A 23,120-nucleotide genomic window follows, 5' to 3' on the forward strand; every position below is an offset into this window, starting at 1 on the left:
ACACATAGAGCCACACACAGACCCCTAGTGACAGTAAATAATTCTGAGCCCCCCCCCCCCCCCCGACACAAAATAGGTATTATCTGCTCATTTCAACCTCCCAAATTCCATGTTCTGGAGCCACTGGACCAAACATCGCCCTTGGAGAAAGCTAAAAGTGCTTGGTTTTGCTCATGACCTGCCTGACAAACAAACCAGTTTGTCTCTTTTCTTCTGTACTAATGTTTTAGCTCCGCTTCAACACACAGAGTTGTTCTATAAAGTTATCTCCGATGCACTAAAGAAATGAAATCTATCTTAAATAGGTCTAGTTGTTTTCCTAAAAACAAAGTTATCTTACAAATTCATGTAATTAGAGGGTATCAGGAACTTTATTGCTTTTAAAATGTGTGTCTGCGAACTACGTAAAATATGGACAAGTATGCAGTATAATCTCACTTTTATTCGGGAAGAAGGGGACGTTTGTGAATGTAACTCCGGGCACCCTTAGCAACAACACTCCATGACAGCCCCCCACCCACACACCCCCGCCCCGCCCCTTCGCAAAATGTAATGCCCGTGAAAAGGGCAGGTGAACGCAGAGTGTCATATGGAATATAGTCCTGAGAGCACGATTAAAAATGGAATCTAAATATAGTGTATGGTATAAACTATGCACCAAAAAGTGTGATGATATAAGATGAACGGGGGCGTGACATATAATATGCAATGCACTGTGCACAATGACAGATTCATTAGAGAGCGCGATGTAACGCAGGAACTAGCGTGTGCTATGCAATATGCACCTTGCATTGCAATATGCAGAAGGTAGTGTTGTGTAACCTAACTAGTCTCTAAAGTTGTAATATAAAATATGTGCTGGGGCGTGTAACGTTGCATATGCACTATATACAGTAATACACCACACGAGCTGGGAATGTGACAAAGATATGGATCATAGATTTGAATATCTATGGCAAAGCGCCGTGCGTTATAACATAGGCATCGAGGCACTCAACACCTGTGTGTACTGCATAGTGTGGAAGGCACGCTAGATGGGGCAATACGACCCATGCGATGGCAAGTGTGTCATGACATATTCACGGGTGGTGTTACAGTGCACATGGGCATTCGCACTAGCTGGTTGCATACAACATAGAGGTGTGTGGCACAGGGCGGGTACTGGTGGGTGTACCACAGGATTGGGCTCAGCCAGAGCGCGCTGTGGCTCTCAAGCGAGGCTCGTCTCCTTTCCAGAGTAAAATAAACAGTATTACACATCCGGCGGTGCTTTATTTGTTTTATCAACCGTGAGGTGTGTGTGGGTGGGGGGTGAGGGGGTTCTTGCATAGTTTTGGTAGAATCCCGCGTGAATGGCTTGTTGTGCGTGTGTATTGAATGTGCCCGTTAACAGTTTGTATAAATAAACAACAAGGGTGTGTATTTGTGGGTACAGGAAGGGGGGGGGGAGGAGTAAGCGCTGTAGGGTCGTCATACACATCAGAGCTTCACTAGCGGTGTAATACATTCCACGTGGATTTATTGTATGCACGTCACTTTTTCCCGTATTACAAGTGACGCGCCAGGGGCACAAGGGGCTTATTGGGCTTGTAAATAAGCCCCCAAGTGTATCCAATGTTATGTACGTTTACACATATATATCAATTAAAGGTACCCAGGAGTAGCTGTTTCTACCGCCTACTGGCCCTTCTCTGTCCTTGAGACTGACCTGAGGAATCATGAAGACAAAGTCAGGCACAAAACGTTTTGCCAAAGCCCTGTTTACTTGCTGTGGTTCAATTCCTTGTCCTACCCTCAGTAGCACGCAGGAGGCTGCTGGGGGTTGACAGATCATGACCCTGTGATGTAATCGCCGTGTGCGTGATGTCACTTCCGTTACTCCTCACTGAATCAAGACATCCTCGAGTTTACGATGTTTTAGTCCATTCTTAAGATATTTGAAAATGGTGTCTTGGCGCTTTGCAAGACACCTCAAATAACCATTCATTGCACAATCCCCTACAATATGTTGTACTATATACATACGAAATACGTTTGAAATGCATAACCTGGCGCTTCCTGCCCAGCTGCAGGTGACATGCCCGTGTGTCAGAGGTGATCTGTCACCTAGTCCCATCGGATGTTATGACCTAAAAAAAGTGACATGGGCAGCAGATTCCTTTTCCAGAAAGACAATATCTTCGCGCGGATCAATAGCGGTTTATTTGGACCCTCGGCACGTGCGCTGTCGGCTTTTCCCGCCGCCTCGCTTAATCCAAAGCGTGAAGAATTATCCACCAGAGCATCCCCTGCACCCCACAGGCAAACACCGGGGCCTGGCCTAGCATCACTCGGGGGACCTGAGCGCTGTCGAGGTGTGTATATATATATATATATATATATACACCCCATAAAGTAGTTAGCCGTTTATCACAGGATTATCGACGTTTATGAGTCAAATTTCCGCCGCTTCTTTGATTGAGTGCGGAGCTTTGCTCCGGCCCTAACACGTCATCCATCATATCCAAGCGCCTAACCTTGCAGTAAATGAACGGCGAGGCTGCTGTTTGTGCTGCTGAGTTTTAAGGTGGCGCACACCGCCACGTCTTCGCCGCTCAGATTGCGCAGGCTGTAAAATGTAAGCGGGTTGAAGCACCATTTTTGCGACCTCATACGATATCTACATTCCACACTCCAGCCGTGCCACCAGCAGCCATTCTTCCTAGAAGGATCCCGCTCTCACCTTGGCTTGCAGCAGCAGGATTTCCAGCGCAGAGTCTGTGGGACTCCGATCTGGCAGAGGTAAGATTACGAATGCGGGAGGGAGGGGTGGGGGCCGGGGAGCGGCAGAGCACGACGGAGGAGAGCTGCAGCAGGGGGGGGGGGGAGGCGAGAGCGCGACGGAGGAGGGCAGAGGGAAGGGGGGAGGCGAGCAGAGCCGAAAACACCACCACGTTTCTCCGAGGCAAGGAGAAAATGCCTCGGAGAAACGCACGGCCATTTTCGGATTCGGGTGCGTGTTTTGCTGTTTTGAGTGACAGACAACGTCACTGTCTAAAGAACAGCAAAACTTACGCCCCAAAATCCGAAAAAGACGGAGCCTATTCGGTGGGACGGCTCTCTCCTCCAATGGCTGGCCTCCGTTTAGGAAGCCAGCCAATGGAGGGAGAGCCAAAAAGAGGGAGGGATAAAGCAGCCCTCTTACTGACAATAAATCTCGGACTTCCGGTCTGCCGCGACCTAAAAACGGCCTGGTACCAGCTCTATCTTCTACAAAGAGTCAAATCATTTCTTTCAGAAAATTACTTCAGAACTAGCATTCTCACATTTATGCTCTAGTATCCTCACATTTGCATGGAGGTAATGCCCTACTTCATGTCCTCTAGACTCCACACTGGCACCCATTAGGGGCATCTTATATGCTGCAGCACGTCTCACGCAGGGCCTGAAGAAATATAAATCATTTCAATCTCATTGTACTGGAACTCCATTGGCTCCCCTTGCCAGCCAGCACCATCTTCAAAACCAGTAGCAACACTTACAAAGCTAACATGACCAGCATCCTGCTTATCTTGCAGACAAACTCACTTTCTGTGGTGAATCTTAGCACAACCACAGCCAGGACACCATCAGGCTACAGACTAAAGAGTGAAATAGAAACACACAAGGCAGCAGGCCTTTTACATCTATGCAACCAAGATCTGGAACAATAGCCCTGTATCCATTAGGACTGCTCTAACGCTGCTTGCAGTTAGGAAAGTATTGAAGACTCGCCTCTTTCAAGAACATTACATCACAATTTATTACTCATTGACTTTAAGCTTTTCTTTGACCATGTACAGCGCTCCGCTACCTTTTGACTAGGTTTGCGCTACAGCAATATCATAAACAGACTAACTTCTCCGATGAGTAGTCGTGGGCTTCACCTATTCTAATGGGGGAAGAAAGGAAACTGTAGAAGAAGTAGGTTGTATTCCTCATTTATGTTATACAATATTAATGTATACCTGTTCCTCTATGTTCTCTGGTCCTATATCCTGTGAGGTAAACCTTAGATGTTATACCTTATGTTGTATATCACACCTTTAGCTCAAAGGTCACATTGGTGCTGTGTCTCAGTCTGTCTTACCTTATTGAAACTCCATATATCATTGTTTCCATCGGTGTCATTTATAAAATACCATGTGATGGTTTCCACCGAAGGCTGGATATGCATATTCAAATATATAGTGCACCTCAGTAGTCAGAGAACGCAGAACCTATGAGTATGTTATGGTAGTGTCCTGGAACAGATGCCCCTCTGAGAGGTAAACACACATTAATGTGTCATTCTTATGCACAGGAGGTACATAGACCTATAGCAACCTTTTTTGCAAGCTTGACAAACGTGTGTGACCGATGGGTTAGGGCTACGTATCTGCAGATCCAATTAGTCCAGTTACTACCTTGTGTCCTCAGGGGTAGGGCTTTAAACGTGTCCCCCAGAACCTGTGGCAATCGTCTGCCGGGTTTTTGATGAGTTCCAAGTCTCTAGCACCTTTGACGAGGTTGCAAGGTTTTTATCACCGTGACTAGTCTTGAACTAAATCCTTGCCATTAAAATATCTCACTGGTTAAATCAACTCTGGAAGAGATGTGCGTGCAAATCATGGGTCACATATTGGATTCCCAGCAAGGTTACCTCTTAGCCCATAAAGATAGGTGACAGAAAGTATTTTTAAAGACTTATGTTCTCTTTTGAACCAGACTATACAACCTAAGCAAGGGTAAAACGTGGCATGTTAATTGTAATTTAAAAAAAATCACAAGCTCAGGCCACCTTATTGACTTAGGCACAGACTATACTGGTTGAGCATGATGGGTAATTGCAGAGAAGGAGGACTCAAGAACGAAGATGCAGTTACGAGCAGCCTCACTGCACGATAGTCATGTTCTGGAGCTAGCATGGACATTTGCAAGTGAACTGGACAGAAACAGAATTAAAGATCCGTTAGGGACCCTCAGGAAGATACCTCGACTTTTACCAGTGACACCAAAGCACATCGTGGGCCTACCCTTGTGTGCATGATGAGAACGTGTTCTTTTTTTACAAGCTGTGACCTGCTTAAACAAGCAGCAATGGCCACGCCTGTGTCTGTATCAGAATAACATTCAGATAAGATTTACTCTGACCGCTGGAGGATGCAATGTCACGGGTTCCATCATCAGCACTGTCATGGTCTTGTAGTTGGAGACCACAAGAATGAGGCTGCTTATACAATGCCAGATCTGCAGCACTGCGTGTAGTTTAGGACAAAGACAGACAGGCAAGAAACTGCCAAACAAAAAAGCCAAAGGCTAAGTTCAATTACAAGTGGAACAAGAAAAACAACATATTCATCAGAAAAAAATGAAGATGCAGGATGTGTATAAAAATTAAGCTGTTATACGGCTTCATTTTTCAAAGTAAGACTTATCCTGTAGTAGGTTATGATAAGGGACAGGAGGCTTAAAATCAACAATGAAAATATGATTTTTATTAGCAAGTTAACATTTTAAGCACAAGCACCCAGATCAAACAAGTAAAAGAATTCTGAGACAAAGAGGCGCAATATTACTTAGCAAGCAAGGGTAGAACCGAGTCCATGCCAGTGAAAAGTAGTTAGCCATCAGGTAGAAGAAATTTGAAATGTCTGCCTTTAAAGAATCGGTGTGTATAGTAAAGAGATTTCTTGGAGTAACACAACTTATTTTTAACTCTGCGGGGACGCCCCATAGAGAACATTTTAAACAACATATTTGAAGTTGTTTGCCATTAACTAAACAAGGGACCATTTAAACCAGAGGACCAGGACCTGTGTGCATTCTCAACGGTGCAGATAATGTCATGAGAACGAAGACTATAGTATAATAAACAAAACAGTACGCTTATGAGAACTATGATCCAAACACTTGCCTATGCACATAAACATCGATGAACCATCAATCTCCTTTAAGTGCACTCTCGTGTGCAGACAAGAACTGCACACAATAACCCTGATTTCACAATGACAAACCAGCATCTAGAAAGTGGTGACATTCCTGCAAACCCATCTGACCATTACCCGCCACGCCACATCACTCCACAGCATTTGTGAAACATTTACACTCTGGCAGTGAAACCAGAACTTACACTCAAACTTTAAATCTGGTGCATAAGGCGACAGTCTTACTATCCAACGTCTCCACCGTCAATGGGCAGCCAGACAAGAACACAGAGAAACAGCAATACTTCTACACCTTGTGCACAGATGGCTACCTTACCCTCTAGCACTTCCAGTTACCAGAGGTATGTATCCACTCTTCCTTTCATGAAGCCCATCTTTCATTTCCCTCTCTAGTTCACTATTTGTCATTTCAGACTTGAAATTAGGTTTATTCCACTCCATGATCAGATCACCCGCCTCCTGTGCTTTCCTCTACATTTGCCTTACTCCCCAGGTTAGATGGTTTATCCCTACGAAATACTTCTGAATTTTATACGGCTGTGCCATTTGTGCAGATTTTGGGTGTCAGTTTTCCTTGTTTTGCTTGGACGATCAACAATTTTACTGGGGCGTACACTAGACTTTCACTTCGATAACCCCTTGAAAAGAGCACTAAAATATCACGTAAAGATCCTTATTTTCTCTTGTGAACAGAGAACGAGCATCTTCATCTCCCTAATGGTGACTCCCTTCAGCAGTTCACGTCTGTCATTAGATATTAGTGTATGTCAATACTATAGTATTCTTTCTCCTACAGATCCAGCAGTCAAACCCAGTTCCTAACCCCTAACCAGGGAGAGTGGGCTATTTAAAGAATAGTTAAAGCTTAGTATTTTAAATCACCCTCAACAAAATAGTGCTCGTGAAGACAGTAGGCATCTTGAATGACTGACATTTTTAAAAATAATTACTTGAACTGGTCTTTGGGCCCAAACAGATATTTAGAGGTCATTATGCCAAAATACAACAAATAATATCTATGCTGGCTATATCTCTTGCGGACTAAAGATTTTATACAAGGACCTGTATAGATGGGGAAGACTTGAAATATCCTGGTTCATCAACTACCCGTGTGAAAAGAGTTTTCTGCCCGGAGTTTTTTAACAAAAAGGCAGCGGAGTTCTGTGTAGGGTTCAAGCAAAGACAGCCCTGATAGATACGAGGATGTTATTCTAGGGCCCGGGAGCATAGATAGAAAAGGCCGGTTGACTTGTTTTTCCTTTTTGCACATCATCTCTAGTCTAATGGTGTCTTGGCTGCAGTGTGCCGGGAACCACCATGGGCTGGCGGGCTTGTCAGTCAGAAAGGCAGGTGTGTTAGTATTGGTGGCTTTAACGATGATATACATAGCATAGGCCAGCAAAGGGAGCCAGTGGAGTTCATCAGGGCGGGGATGATGTGGTCATATTTCTTTAGGCTGTCAACGAGGTATGCTAATGCACATGACGTGAAGGGGCCTCTGCAGAACATGGGAGGTTTTGAAGTTGCCGTCTGGGAGAAATTGCTTTGCTTTCTTTAGTAGTCAAGTCTGTATTATAAAACAAAAACTTTTTTGCCTTTTTATGGAACAACAAGAGTCCAGAGTAGCAAAGGGCACACTATACAAATGTCATGGTATGAAGAAAGATTGTGCCTTCCTAACATAACCTAAGCAAGGTAGGACTGTTGTTCCCCACACTGAACCTAGGGTACTTGTCGAACGAGCCCACTTATCTATCCCTCTGATATATTTCTAATGGGTATATCCATAAAGACCAAAAGGCCAACACTCCTCCAAGGTCATCTTCCCAGCTCCTATTGGACCTTTGGAATCAGGTAACTGGGTATGGTACCTTCCCTTTATCGTTAAGCTGTGCAAAGATTACTTTCATCTGGATAGGATACATTCAGGATTCAAACGATAGAAAAACCCCTCCACACACGCCGCCACCATCCCACTTAACCATGATTCGGCAAGTTGCATAAAAGTCACCAAATCAAAGATACACTGTATTGCTGTGAATAGCTTACTGTATCTCCGACCAACACTTTTTGAATCATGTAGATACTACACTGGATGGGTTCATGTAGGATAATAGGGAATAAGTGAGGGATAATATGTAGAAAAATTCTCTCTATACGTTACAAACTGCTAAGTATACCTACAAACACTCAAATGTGATAAACTGCAAAAAGGATTAAAGCAGCGGCAGCTCCTCCGTTAAGGCGGAGGAGCGTCGCGCCACTGCTCTCTCGACAGCCCAAACAGGAAAAAAATATATTAATAAAACAAGGTTATCATATTTGCATTTTTCCTACCTAAAATGAGTCGGGCATGGCAATCCTAATGGACAGCATCACGAAACGGGGAGGAGTGGTGGGCACTAGAAGTGTGCATGTTGGTTTGGCTGGCCGTCTTAGGAAGACCAAACAGACTTGCCCACTTACATCTCTCCAACCCAAGCTGTGCTGCACATCTGTGTGGGGAACAATCACTGGCTCCTGGATCCATAGTGAGCGCCATGCTAGGCCGTTCAAACCAACCCTGGCAGTGCTCCCAACCTGGTAATTGTATTAGCAGCATGAGAGCAGCGTCTGGACTGGCCGTGGGGTGCCTGAGAGCCTGTGCATTGGCTGCTGGGAGTCGACAGGAGCATACGACCACAAAGGTGGCGGCAGGCAGGTAAGTTCTATTATTTTGACCTATTTCTCTTCCCCACGCTGCCCCACCAGTTTTCCTTCACGGCAGCAGTCACTGGATTTAGATTGCAAAATTGATGATCGATATGGGCCACAATTTAGTTATGAACAGCAAAATCCTCTATCGGCTCTCAAAACAAAGCAAAAGCATCATCATGGATCTGGCTTTCAAATTTGGACACTTTCAAAATCAATAGTGTTCTTCCCAACCAAAAAAAAAAAAAAGAGAGGTGCAGTAATCAACTTTTGGTAAACCAGTGGTAAATATTTCAGCAGATCGTGGTTCACTCAAACGGTCCAAGGGTAAAAAATAGAATTCAATTGCATTCAAGTGCAACACTCGCTTGACAGCCCACTTCAATTTTCTTAACCTGGGTTGAGTTGAAAGAGAAGTCTACTGTTTACTTATACAAAACCCCGGAGCAGAATTATTATGGGAGACATTAACCCCTTGAGTGCTGCCCACGTTCAACGGATGTCGCGTACACTACCTCGGTAGTGCTGCGTCCGTCCGTTGAACGTCGCGGCCCCGCCCGCAAATAGAACGTTCCACACCAGAGTGAAACGTTCAGCGCAGGCAAGGGGTTAATAAACTATTGGACATTGCAATCTCAATCCCAACTAGCATTTGTTATGTGCATCGTTTTTATTAACAGGCACAAAGAATAACTCAAACTAGAAATTAATATTATTTGGTGGTTGCACTTGCAATATTTACACTACCAGATTTTAGAGGAAGAACTGGACATGTTTTGCAATGCCCTCCCCCAATTTGGTAGGATACCGGGGTCATTTCAAGGTCGCTAGGGGTTGGAATCAAATCCTTCAGATTTACTCTTGCTAGCTCCTAGGCTACCTTGTATCTGCAAGATAATAACTTTTTGATTTTACACTTATTAAATGATTTTTCTTCCTGCCACACCCTGTGATTTTACCATGTTTAAATAGACTGTGATTACTATTTTATCACTGGTGTCAACCATCATGTCATGACACTTCCTGCAATATATCAGAGGCATCAAAGGCATGGCAAAAACAAAGCACACAACATGGGGTGGAATTAATTTTGGCCTATGTGCTATGGAAACATGCGGTGCTACTGTCGCTGCTTGTTTTTCTGTGCCATGTGTATTAATGTCTGCATTGCCTGTGGCAATCTCCACTTCTTCTTCTCTTCCTCATTACCTTCATTAATAAGGGCCAGGACAGAACACTGCATGTTAAAGAGCACCTTCTAAAACCAGGGCCACAACAGCCTAGTACAAATCAAGAGAGAATAAATTGGATAAGTGGCACCAAAGCACCCCAGGTCAAGGTCTGCCCTCAGAAAAGCAAACCTCGACCAACCACCAGATGGAGAAAGCAGCAAAATACTGGTAAAAACAAAAAAAGTCAACCCATTAGAGCAACTCCACCAGGTTCGAAGACCCTTACGTCACCAAAGGCCATTCAACCAGCGTAAAGAGAACATTGCTACCCACCTGATCAGAATGAACGAGGCACAAAAAGATAAGGAGTCAACACAGACTGGCAAGGCCAAGCCAGAAGTGAACCCGACCTGAGGTCCCAACCCACTAAGGAAGAAAGATAAAACAAAAGTGCCATCTCCAGGCCTGAAATCAGAAAGACACCCAGAGTGTGCAGTAATAACAAATGCCATCCAAAGCACATACTAGCAAGAGGTCACAAAATTATGGAAGGACAGGTGAGTCACAGGACACAAACTGCAAAAGCAAGCAACACCAGGAAAGCCAAGGATGAAGGAAACGTACACAATCTGATCATACAATAGGCCAATTTAAAAAAAAATCAACGCAAACAAAATATAGACTCATTTTCGGCATCCACCCCTTCATCCGGTCCAACAACTAGTGGTCCCATGCGTTAGCTCCGCCTCTGGCTCTAGTACATTCCGCAAAAAAATTAGGGTTGCAGCTCTAAACACTATTATTGTTGCTTTGAGCTCCTCCAGGTTGGATTACTGTAATGCACTATAACTTCATATCAACCAACGCAATTTTACTTTACAGAAAGCTGCGGCTCATTTGATTCTTGAGATTGCCACTACATCTCAAAATTAGATAACCTCGCTTAAGAAATTACTTAAAACTTGCCTCTTTGCTGGTTAGATTGTTCTCAGGTATTGCAATGTTTATGTGCTCTAGTTGCTCTGTAGGGATGTTATGGTCTTTTATCGCCTTGATGCCTCGGAATATTTGCACGCTTTATAAAATGTATTCCATTTCATCAAGAGTGGCAACGTAGAAACGAAGCATGAAACAATGACAGAACCACAAATCCAGCATCTAGGGCCACATCACCTCCAGCAGGAAACAGAATCAGAGCATGAGAGAAGGCCCACTGAGAAGACTACAGAGCTAGACCCACAAACAACAGGACTCACCAGAAGTGGAGCAGACGTCATGGCAGGACAACATAGGCTAACCCCCCACCCCAGACAGTAGGATTCTGAACCACCTTCCCGACCAGAGTGCTGTTCATATTGAAGGCAAGTGCCCAATCGCTCCAGGGAGGTGATGCGCTTGCACGTCAAGAGAACTCCCCAAACAGCAATCTGCGTAGGAACCCCAAAAGGTAGGGAAGGGTGAACCAGCAGAGACAAGCATAGTACGCAATCTAACAGAAGAACAGGGTTGAAACTACAGAACGAACATGCATCACTGGGCAACCAACAGAACGTCGACTTGGTAAGGGAGGTAATAGAAAGGGAGGAGGAGGAGAGGAAGGAGGAAAGGTGGAAGGAAGTGAGGGGGGAGATGAAAGAAGGAGAGGAAACAAGGCGAGGGACAAGACTGGAGGTGCGAAGAGGGGATGCGACAGGAAGTGAGGACAAGAGAAGAAAGGAGGAAAGAGGAAAGAAGAACGTGGGAGAGAGAACATGCACACAGTCTTCGGTCAGGGCTCTATACCCTCCTTGACAGTACAGTGAGCGGCCTCTGATCCCTGCCTGCTGTTACGCGCGTGTCCCTCTCTAGCATTACATGCAAAAGTAAATAAAATTCTCCCTTTTACCGCAGTCCCTGCAACTGGAGCCTCTACCCCCTACAGACAACACAAACACCCCTTTATGATACACCTTGCTGTTGTAACAAGCAGAATAACACCCCTTTATGTTACCCCCTGCTGCTGCACCCGGCAGGCAGAAATAGTACTTCGCTAGGACATTCCTTGCAGCCTTACCCAGCCTGGCTAAAAAAAGGCACCCCTTTCATCGCCCTGCCTACAGCTGTAACCCTCAAAAGCCACCCGGGCGTTCCTACAGTGCCCCTTCCTCATACACAGCTTAAAACCACTAGGATACAACTAACCTTCTATGACATCCTGTGACTTTATTCACTTGCTTTTGTAACTTTAGTGACATTGACTTCTCACCCTTTTCACTGCTCCATCGCGGTGCCGCGATTATACTAAAATGAAAGAAATAAATGTTTTTTTTCTATTTCTTTCATTTTGGTATAATCGCGGCACCCGCGCTTTACTTATAACATTTTAAAAGTAAAGTGTGGGTGCCGCGATTATACTAAAATGAAAGAAATAGATGTTTTCACCACGACATAGACTTTCCTCTTTTTGCCATCCCACTTGGACGGGCTCGGCCTGACTTCCTGCTGGCGTAAAAGGTTTATTATCTTCTTTATGGGGCCCTCTGTTTGGACCCATAAAGAAGATAACAAACCTTTTATGCCAGCAGTAAGTCGGGGCAGCCAGTCCAAGCAGGACAGACAAAAAAGAGAAAAGTGTACGTCAGAGGACGCTCTTTCCCAATGGCTGGCCACCGTTTAGCATGAACGGTGACGCCGGCCAATGGGAAAGAGGTGCGGGGCTTAAAGCCCGCTAGTGAACTCTCCTGATGACACTAAATCTCGCCAGCGAGAGTACGCAGTCTTACGCTAGGCTTCGAACTAAAAATGGAAAAAGGCAAGGAATCAGAGGGAAATAGTCATGCAACTGGCTTCCGTACAGCCAAATGAAGTGAAGATTCAGCAGAACGGAATCCCACAGCTTGAAGGTCAGATAAAAGGCCTACTGCCAATGCAGGAATGCCTGATTTTTGGCTCCACCTACAGACAGCTTGTTCCTGGGAGAGAGTGAGCAACACGGACCTTCTGTGGCTTGATTACTTCATTCAGAAAACGGGCTAACTTTAACTGCCGGCCTGAACTGAGGCCAGTGACCGGCCGCTTCCCTCCCTGTGGTCTGCATAGCCAGACCTACACGCGCAAAATAATGTGAGCCGCCCTGATACCTGCAAGCTTCTGAAGCCTGACACCACGCCTTAAGTCCTGCTCTGCGCCTATTGCAGGTGTGAACACGACATACCTACGCCACGGCAACCTTTGTGCCCGCGTGCAGAATCTGTTTTCCAGTCCCTGTCCTGAAGAGAACCTTGAATACTTAGGTTCGAAACGCGTCGACAATACCACCCTGTGGCTACAACAAAGGGTGCCGCTAGGATGTAAATCATACCACCACTCTGTATCCTAGCCTTGCAACCCTATTTAACATTACACCACAGGCTTTCGTTGACAGGCAGGCTTGTTTTTGATCTCAACCCCGCCTGTCACTTGGTTTTTTCAATCTCTAGGACTGGTTCCCGTTTGTTCGCTTATGGATTAATCTCTGCACTGTATATAATTGCAATTTATTTGAATTATTATACATTTGTGATTGTCTTTTGGTGTGTCTAACCAATCTTTTGTTTGATTCTTTGTTGTAAACTTGTAAATGTGTGCATTTGTAGATACTGTATATATGAACCTTTTGAATTGACAGTGGTTTTGTTTGTGCTTGTGTTTCAAAAAATTGCTGATAAATGTAAAAAAGAAAAATAAACTTGTTTGGAAAATTAAATCCAGTGGTCACACGGTACAGATTGACTGTGTGTCTGGTGAATTGTTTCACGAATAATCCTGTCCAGCCACCCTGTTCTGTTTTTCCTGATTTTTGGAAGAGGCAGCAGAAATCGGATGACAATTTAAGTGTCCACCCATGCACATTTGGGCAGAATCGGTTCCTCAGAAACAAAGGATGAAATCAGTATACGGTGTTCTTACAAACACAGAGGCATTACAATTCAAGTCATTTACTCACCGAAAGCCAGTGCAGATTCATAAAAGGATCAAAGCTATGCTCTCTGGTTGACACACCCATAGCCAGCCTCGCTGAAGAGTTTTCTTTATATCTCCAAGAGGTGGTATAGCATCTAGTTGGGCATATCAGGATACGTTGGACTGCTGCATCCTATGCAGGAAGAGATATCTAAAAGCACAATTTACTTACCTTCGGTAATGATATATCTGTAAGAAACATTAGTTAGTGTTAGATTCCTTACCATAGAATATCCCCAGGCATCAGACCGTATCCGGAAAGTTTTCGTCAGTAGTACCCCTGCGCGTCGATAGGCGTTGTCTGCGGCTCCGCATCCGTCGTCGTGATCGCCAGGATGATGTCGCTGGAGTACTTAAGACACCGCCCTCGCGCGCTGACGTCAGTTCTGTACATAGCTTTCCGCGCCAGGAACACAGAGCCATGCAAGAAACCGACACTGGTGCCATGAAACTAGGGCCCTGAAAGGGATGACCTTAACCCTAGATATCGGTTCGCAGAATGGGGAGGATGGGTGGGGAGGTAAGGAATCTAACACTAATGTTTCTTACAGATATATTGTTACAAAAGGTAAGTAACTTGTGCATCTGAAAGAAACACATTAGTGTTAGATTCCTTAACTTAGAATAGATACCCCAGCAATACCAACCCCGGTGGAGGGTCTGCAAACCAAAATCACACCAGAAAGTCCTGGAGAACTGAACGGCCAAAGAAGCCGTCTCTCCGGACTTGGCTGTCCAGGCAGTAATGCTTGGCGAACGTGTGCAGCGAATCCCAAATATATGCCTGACAAATGTCCTGCAAAGGGACTCCCCGTCCCAAGGCAATAGTAGCCGCCGTGGCCCGAGTGGAATGTGCACGCAGCCCCTCAGGAGGATCCTTTTTAGCCAAGGAATAACAGATCTTGATGCACAAAACGTCCCACCGAGAGATGGTCCATTTGAGCACCGCCCGTCCCTTCTTAGTACCCACGTAGCCAACAAAAAGTTGGTTGTCCACCCGGAACTGTTGTGTGCAGTTTAGGTAAAAGGAAAGCACACATTTTGGGTCCAGACGGTGGAGCTTCTGTTCCTCTTTCGAAGGATGCGGAGGCGGAAAGAAGGTGGGCAGGGTAATGGTCTGACCGATGTGAAAGACAGTAACCACCTTTTGTAGAAAAGAAGGATGAGTCCTCAGAAAAACCTTGTCCGGATGGACAGAGAGTAAAGGAGGCTTAGAAGAAAGAGCCTGGAGCTCACTCACTCTTTTGGCAGAGGTGATGGCAACCAGGAAAGCAGTCTTGAGAGTCAGAAGACGAGAGGACAGTTATGAAGTGGCTCAAAGGGGGCACACATCAGATAGATTAACACCAGATTCAAGTCCCACTGAGGCATTACAAAGGGAAGAGGAGGAAACATGTGAGTAATGCCTTTCAAGAATCTATTTACAACAGGGGACTTTAAAAGAGAAGGCTGATCAGGAAGCCTCAAGAAGGCTGAAACAGCTGAAAGATATCCCTTGATGGTGCCCAAAGCAGAGCCCTGCTGGGCCAGGGAAAGAAGAAAGAGGAGAACCTGAGAAAGAGGGGCGGAACGGGGATCCACAGCCTTTGCTGTGCACCATGCCACAAATTTGTTCGACCTGCAGGCGTATAACGTTTTCGTGGAGGGATGCCTGGCTGCCAGAATGACATCACACACTTTAGGAGGCAAGTCAAATGGCATCAACTGTCGCCGCTCAATCGCCACGCATGTAGGTGGAGGCTGGACAAGTTCGGGTGGAGGACCGTCCCCTGTTGCTGCGACAGAAGATCCTCCTGAAGAGGCTGTCTAATCGGGGGATCGATTGACAGACTGAGTAGCTCGGGATACTAGTATCTTCGTGCCGATCCGGAGCCACAAGGATGACTTGGGCCCGGTCGTGCCTGATTTTCTTCAGCACTCTGGGCAGAAGTGGTATAGACGGAAAGGCGTATAACAGACCGCAACTCCACTCGCGCCGAAAAGTGTCTCCAAGCGAGTGCTGCCTTGGAAATTCCAACGAGCAGAACTGATGGCATTACATGTGTTCTCTTCGGTGGCAAATAGCTCTAACCAAGGCTCTCCCCACTGCTGAAAGAGACCTTGCACCACGTCCGAGTTCAGACGCCACTCGTGATCCATCATGCACCAACGGCTGAGTTTGTCCGCCCGGGCATTCAGGGAACCTGCCAGGTGTTGAACGACCAGGGTGATGCCCTGATGTTCCAGCCATGTCCAGAGGTGCAGAGCCTCCTGACAAAGGGATTCGACCCCACCCCGCCCAGTTTGTTGCAATACCACATGGAGGTGGTGTTGTCCGTGAACACCTGCACTACACTTCCCCGGACAGAGGGAAGGAATGCCTTCAGTGCAAGTCGGATCGCCCGCAACTCCAGAAGGTTGATATGGAGCCGGGACTCCGCTGGAGACCAGAGGCCTCTGATCTTCGCCTCTCCCATGTGGCCACCCCCATCCCAGGAGGGACCCATCCGTCACCACCGTGTGCTCCGCTTGGGGTAGGGAGAGGATCTGCCACTGACCCAATTTCAGGCTGTGAGCCACCACTGCAACTGTCTTGCAGTGCCCTCCGAGATCAGGACGTGGTCGGACAGGTTGCCCTGATATTGTGCCCACTGGAACTTCAGGTCCCACTGCAGAGCCCGCATCCACCACCTGGCGTGATGTACCAGCAGGATTCAGGAGGCCATCAGACCCAGCAGCCATAGAGCCATCCGGACCGAAACTCGGGATGAAGGCTGAAAGATCGGAATAAGAGCCTGAATATCCCAAACCCACTGCTCGAGAGGATAACCCCGAAATTGCGCAGAGTCCAGAACCGCTCCGATGAAGAGGAGCTTCTGGGAGGGACTCAGGTGTGACTTCGGCACGTTGATGGAGAACCCCAGCGAATGTAGGTCGACCGTAGTCTGGAGGTGGGAGACGACTGTTTGTGGCGAGCCCGCCTTCAACAACCAATTGTCGAGATTGGGGAAGACTTGGACCCCTAATCTGCGCAGATGAGCTGCGACCACCGACATCACTTTCGTGAACCCCCGAGGGGCACTGGTGAGGACGAAGGGGAGCACGGTAAACTGAAAGTGCTCATGGCCTACTGTGAACCGCAGGTAACACCGGTGGGCCATCAGGACGGTAATGTGGAAATAAGCATCCTGCAAGTCCAACGCTACCATCCAGTCTCCAGAACCTAAGCTAATGTCAGCATCTTAAACTTCTTCCGGAGGAAAACGTTGACTCTCCTGAGGTCAAAGATAGGGCGTAGGCCCCCTTTGCCCTTCTTGGGAACCAGAAAGTAGTGGAAGTAACAACCCCGTCCTACTTCTGGGCCAGAAACGTGCTCGATGACCCCCTTGGCCAAGAGGGCCGTAACTTCCTCCTGCAGAAGTTGCAAGTGATCCCCCAACATGCGGTGGTTCTGTGGTGGCATGGCTGGAGGGGTCGTTTCGAAGGGGAGGGAGTAGCCCCTTCGGACAATTTGCAGCACCTACCTGTCTGAAGTGATGGTACGCCAGTAGAGCAGGTGATGGCAAACTCTGCCTCCCACTGGCGTAGAATGGGCCCGAAAGCTCGGACTAGGAAGGCTTTGAGGCAGATGCTGCGGGAACGGATGTGGACTGACCGGCTCAAGGGGCGAAAAACAGAAGTTTGCTGCCGCTGTGCCGACAGGCCCAAGGACTTGGCAGAAGCCCTGGAGTACTTAAAGCGCTCCAGCGCGCTATTTGCCTTGTCGCCAAAGAGGCGACGGCCATCAAAAGGCATGTCCATGAGAGTGCTCTGGACATCCCTTGAAAAGTTTATGGACCTCAGCAAGGCGTGATGACGAATCGCCACAGTCGTTGCAATCGCTCTGCCCAGCGAGTCTGTGGTGTCAAGTCCACATCGAATGGAATACCGTGCCGCATCCCGCCCCTCAACAAGAGCCTGGGTGAGCCATGTCCTGGCCTCAGCCGGATACTAGGGCTGCACGTCCGCCACCGTATCCCACAGAGAGGGTGTAACGGTCCAAAAGGCATGCGGTATTAATGGACCGCAAACCTGGACTGATGGAGGAAAACAGTTTCTTGACAAACTGTTCCAGCCTTTTGGATTCCAGGTCCGGGGCTGCCGTAGGGAAGGCGGTCTGGGACGTGGAGGCCAGGATATCCAGACTCTCAGGGGTGGGGTGGGTGGACAGAAAGCAGGGGTCGCCCGGAGCTGGGCGGTGGTGCCGGGGCACGTTCCGATCCACAGGAGGGACTGTGGTGGGCTTGAACCAAGTGCCCATCAGAATGTCAGCAAGGGCCTCATTTAACTGCAGCAGAGGCCCCGAAGAGCTTACTGGCTAGCCTAGCTCATCTGCCCAGTCCTGACTTAACTGGTACTGCTGTGCCAGAGGGTCCTCAGACTCCTTCCAGTCCTCCTCTTCATCCGTGTCCTGATAAACAGGCAGACATGACGGAGCGTAGGGGAAAAACTCACCAGTCTGCGTCGGAGTAGGCGCCAGTCCAACGCAGAGTCCGGGCCGGGGCTGAAACCGGGGCCGGCGTCGCCCGAGGAGGCTCTGAGGGGGTCGGCGCCGGCGGAGTCGTCGTGAGGTTAACTGGCTTCGACCACGATCCAGGCCTGGACCCCACAGGATCCTGCGGCGCCGGGACCGAAGTCGCCGGCGGTGCCGAGGCCAAAGCCGCTGGCAACACAGGGCTAGGACCCCCCTAGTCAGACCCACGGGCCCGAAGGAGTGCCCCCGGGTCTCGATGGTGGAAAGAGAGTCCTCATGGCCACGAGGAAGTCTTGAATCTTCTCCGGAGTCGCATTGAGCCCAGGGACCGGAGGGTGTGAGGCTGGATGCGACTGCGCGGGTGGCGCCACCTGAACCCTCGGCCTAGTCGTGCGACCGGCGAGGGTAGGTCGAAGAACGATGGTGTTTCTTCGACTTCTTTTTGCCATGCCTCGACTTACCCGAGTGCGAGGACTTGGATCCAGACGATCGGTGATGAATCCGGCTCCGCGACCGGTCCCTCGACTTCCTCCTCGACCGGGACCTCAAGCTGCGTGGAGCCGACTGCCGGAGCTCAAGTAGCTTACGGGAATGTGCACGCCTAGCCTTCGACGTCAAGGCCCGGCAGTTGGGGCACAACTGGTCATCGTGGTCGGCCCCCAAACAATAGAGACACCGGTGGCGGGGGGCGGTAACCGGCATCAGTCGGTGACAGGTGTCACACGGATTGAACCCGGGCATCCCTACCGGCACCAGGAGTTGAGTTGACTCGAAAAAGATAAACAAAAATGTCCAAAAAGTTAGTAAAAAAATTACTAAGGGTACGCTCTTCCCGGATCTGCGCTTCCTGGCGCGGAAAAAAGAAGAACTGACGTCAGCGCGCGAGGGCGGCGTCTATGTACTCCAGCGACGTCATTCCGGCGATCACAACGCCGACGACGGACCTGAAGCCGCAGATGACGCCTACTGACACGCAAGGGTACTGCTGACAAAAGCTTTCCGGATCCAGTCTGACGCCTGGGGATATTCTAAGGTAAGGAATCTAACACTAACATGTTTCTTTCAGATAATAAGTTTTTGCAACTCAAAAGAAAGGAGTGGAAATTTCTTTTGGAGGCAAGTGAAAGATAAGATTTGAAGAATAAATCAATATTAAATATAATTCCAAGGTTCATGTCTTTGGCATGCAGAACAAGCAGCCAAGCCAAGAGAAGGCAGACAATAGCTGTCATTCCATAGGGCGAGGGAAGAACCAACAGACCACTACCGGTGTCTTATCACCATTCACTTTCTGATGATCTATATGCATCTAGCACAAGACTGCAGACATGCTGGTTAAACAATTCTGCAGGGCATTGACTAACCCCAGTTTCAAAGTAAGTTGGGAAAAAACATTTGTTAAAAGACAATCAATGAAGCAAGCAAGGATATATAACCATTCAAGAGGGCAGGACTGGGACTTGGGGCACAACCTTGTCGAAACCCACATGGGAAGGTGCGAACAACAGAAAGAGAAGAATAACTGCCCGCTCTCTGCAATGTAGAGCAAGTTCATCAACCCTACCTGCTGAAGCCCTGAAAATAAGTTTGAGAGAGCTGCCGTCAGATCCAGGAAGATCAGGGAAGCAAGCCTATCATCCTGAATCCCAGGTGAGGTGAATGTCGTCCATTGCCGCAATAAGATCACACGCATCGCTCATTGATCGCCCGAAGCATCCAGTAATGACTTGATTTTGAGTAAGTGAGAGATCTGGGGAATACGTTTTGGCAGCAAAGTAATAGGACACAAATTTGATAAAACAGCAGGGTCTGCTGTTGACTTTTTGAACAGGAGTCTGTGGTTCTTTTCCAGTGAGAAGGCACAATGTTTTATGCTACGAATACATTAAACTCTTCCAGGAGACCAAAAGGTCAATATGACAGACACAGAGCAAGATCAGTTTTCTATCACAGGGTGGCAATTGGGATCAAACACACACCACTCAAAGTGAGAAAGAAACAGCCATCAGGCGACAGTAGGGCCCAAGGCATCTCTTAGACATCATAGGTCACAAGAACAGACACTCAACTCCCAAATCGATGCAAGACAGATGTACACAGTAGGATCCCAGAAAACGAAATAAGGAAAAATAACTTGAGGAATCCACAGACGACCTGGATGCAGACTGCCAAAACCGTGGATATCTGAGGGCATGGGATTATGACATTCCCGAAAACCCACTGCCTTGCCAACATTCTTTAAGACATGTTTCTCCAACGAGTAGCTTGTGAGCAACTGGTAGTTCTTCAGCTGCCTAGAAGTTGCTCTCCTGTGTCCAGTCCTGCCTACTGAATTAGAAGCTTTTGCTTGACTAAATTATAATATGAATATCAAATTTGAAAAAAAATTGTATTTGAAACGAGAATATGTGTATTTTCAGAACTGGTGCACTGATTGTTGAATTTCCAAAATATATTTAAAGGTGATATTTGAGTAATAAATCATGTGACGTTGGGGAGGCTTATTACTAATATTACCTTGGTGCCACGGGAATTTAAGATATGGCTGTTATGTATTACCCATGTAAATGATTTTTTTTTTACATTTCTCCTGGATAATCTGACTGATGCAGAGGTGATCACTGTGTTTTTTTTAACATAGAGAGGCCACTACCATAATCTTGCCTTATGTACTTACGATTGCTACACTAATTAGTAACTTGTGATGGTTTTTATTTATCATAAGTAGCTCTCATAACAGACAAGGTTGGAGACCTCTGATTTAAGATGTCCTGAGTCTCTGAATCCCATCGGACTTCACCATAATGGAAGGTGATACACATCTCCTCGGCTGGCTATTAATTCGTGGAGACACAAGGTGACCACTGGACAGGCAAAATGATCTGGGTGGCCCTCAATCCTGGCCATCCAAGACGGATGGCCCCCGGGCAGGTGGCAAGCTTGGGGACACTGATGAAAGGGGCTATTTAGGGGTCTGTCTTGAGGCAGAATGCTTCATACTTACTCAGTAACTTACTGAATGGAAAGAGCGAGGGGTAATAAAGCATGTTAAAACATTTTCACTGTGGAAAAGGCAAAATAAGTGGATTTGGTAATGCTTTTTAAAGGAAGTGGGCAAACCATACCTTACTGAAATGAATGGTCGCTTCCTTCCGAAGTCAGCTTCGAAGATGAATCCTTCTATTGCAATAAACAAAAACTGTGCAAACGTCACTAGATTTCCGCATCCTGGAAACTGCCTGTGTTTGGAGGAAACAAATCAAACGTTAGGCAGAATCAACCAGAGGGGAAGATAACATACCGCAACCAACGTCTTAATGCTGAAATACTGTAACTAACACATCTGAAACTGAAATGAATGAGAAACTGTGCATCATTCCACTCGGAAGTGTTGCATGGATGAGTGTGCATGAAATATGGATATCCATAATCATTTTGACCAGATAGTATGGCCGGGTGCTCTATTCTACATGCCAACATAAAAATGTGTTTCTATCCTGCAGGAGAAACAATTAAACTTCTTTGTTCCTCTCAATGTTCTCTAATTTAATTTCAACACCATCCAATACAGCCGAACAATACTGACTCTTATTTTCTAAGTGCCAGCTAAGGTTCAGGTAAAAATGCTATCTAGTAAATATTTTCCTATGGGTTCAGATTTCTAGGTTGCAGTATTAACATGAACTTATTTAAAAAATGTACATCAAATAAATGATACAACAGTCGAATTCCTTGGCCTGCTCATGCAGACAGTGCTCTGAAACGCCTTTCGCACACTCCAGCTAATGTGGTAAATCTGTAAAGACGAATTGTTACAATAAAAGCCATTGTCAATATTTGTCCGGGCCCAGTATCAAGCTCACTCAACTACCAGCTGCGACAATCAGAATTTCAGAAGGCAAAATAAAAACGGGTTAAAGCAGGCTACAAGTCACCATTTGCTCAGGGAAACACGTTTTCCTCCGTAATAAAATACCAAGAACAAGAAAAAAATTATAAAGAAACAATTGTCCCGGTTATGAAGGACGATCATATTCAAGAACTTTACCCCAGTGAGATGTCCCGTTCGGCTGCAGAAGGGAACGCTATGCAGCCATTTTATTTAAAGATGAGCAAACATCGAAATTTCAACCCCTCCGCCTGCCCCCGAGGCTCGACTCCCAGAGATCTTCAATCTAAAGTTGATCATTCTACAGAGGTCGGGCACACTGAGTACCACCCATCACTCCTGCGGGAACAAGGAAGGCACAAAAGGGCAGGCATTATGTGGAACAGTAACTGATTGTGCACTGTCCTGCTTTGATCACGTATCACAATGAGTACTGGAAATTCTTCCACCTTACATTGGTATTATTCTTTTTCTTGGCTTTGCTGGCAAGGAAACCTCTGCCAGAGCCAGCTCTCACCTGTTAGTAGAGCTCTTGACGCCCTGGGGAAAAGCAGTGGGAGAGGCAGTGAATCAGATGTCAGGCTGGCGATGTGTAGGACAGTGTGGCTTCTGACAAGACCTTTGACCAGCTTTCTGCTCTGCTAAAGTCCTATAAGTGACCGAAAGCACCCACACCCCCGTTATTGACGCAGGCAGTATCTGGCCTTCCAATGTACAGGTGTCCAAAGCCGAGCGATCAACATAATGACTTTAATCATCACTCTGGCTCCTGCTGGCTTTCAGAACCAAATTGAAGAGGTCTTTGACCTCCTAGTGCAGCCCAACCACAGAAGAGGGAAGGAGGGAATTAGGGGATACAGCTTCACTTTTATAGACATGATTTCAGCTTTAAGCTCTCTGGGTGAAGACCTTTACATTTTTGCATGCATGCAATGATGGGGAAAAAA

General features: G+C 46.8%; 1 protein-coding gene across 3 annotated transcripts in view; it reads right to left on the bottom strand.

Annotated features, from left to right (window-relative positions):
• SLC35B4 (solute carrier family 35 member B4) overlaps nt 1-23,120 on the bottom strand; it is a 188,665-nt gene that overhangs the window by 120,104 nt on the left and 45,441 nt on the right. For all 3 annotated transcript variants that reach the window (XR_013607529.1, XM_078677493.1, XM_078677489.1), the window contains exon 2: nt 21,410-21,523. Coding sequence is in view for 2 of the 3 variants with exons in the window: in XM_078677493.1 (XP_078533619.1) it covers nt 21,410-21,523 (114 nt within the window). In the remaining variant the exon portion in view is untranslated. The remainder of the gene's footprint in view (nt 1-21,409; nt 21,524-23,120) is intronic.

Source organism: Lissotriton helveticus, chromosome 1_1, assembly GCF_964261635.1.
Source record: "Lissotriton helveticus chromosome 1_1, aLisHel1.1, whole genome shotgun sequence".
NCBI lineage: Eukaryota > Metazoa > Chordata > Amphibia > Caudata > Salamandridae > Lissotriton > Lissotriton helveticus.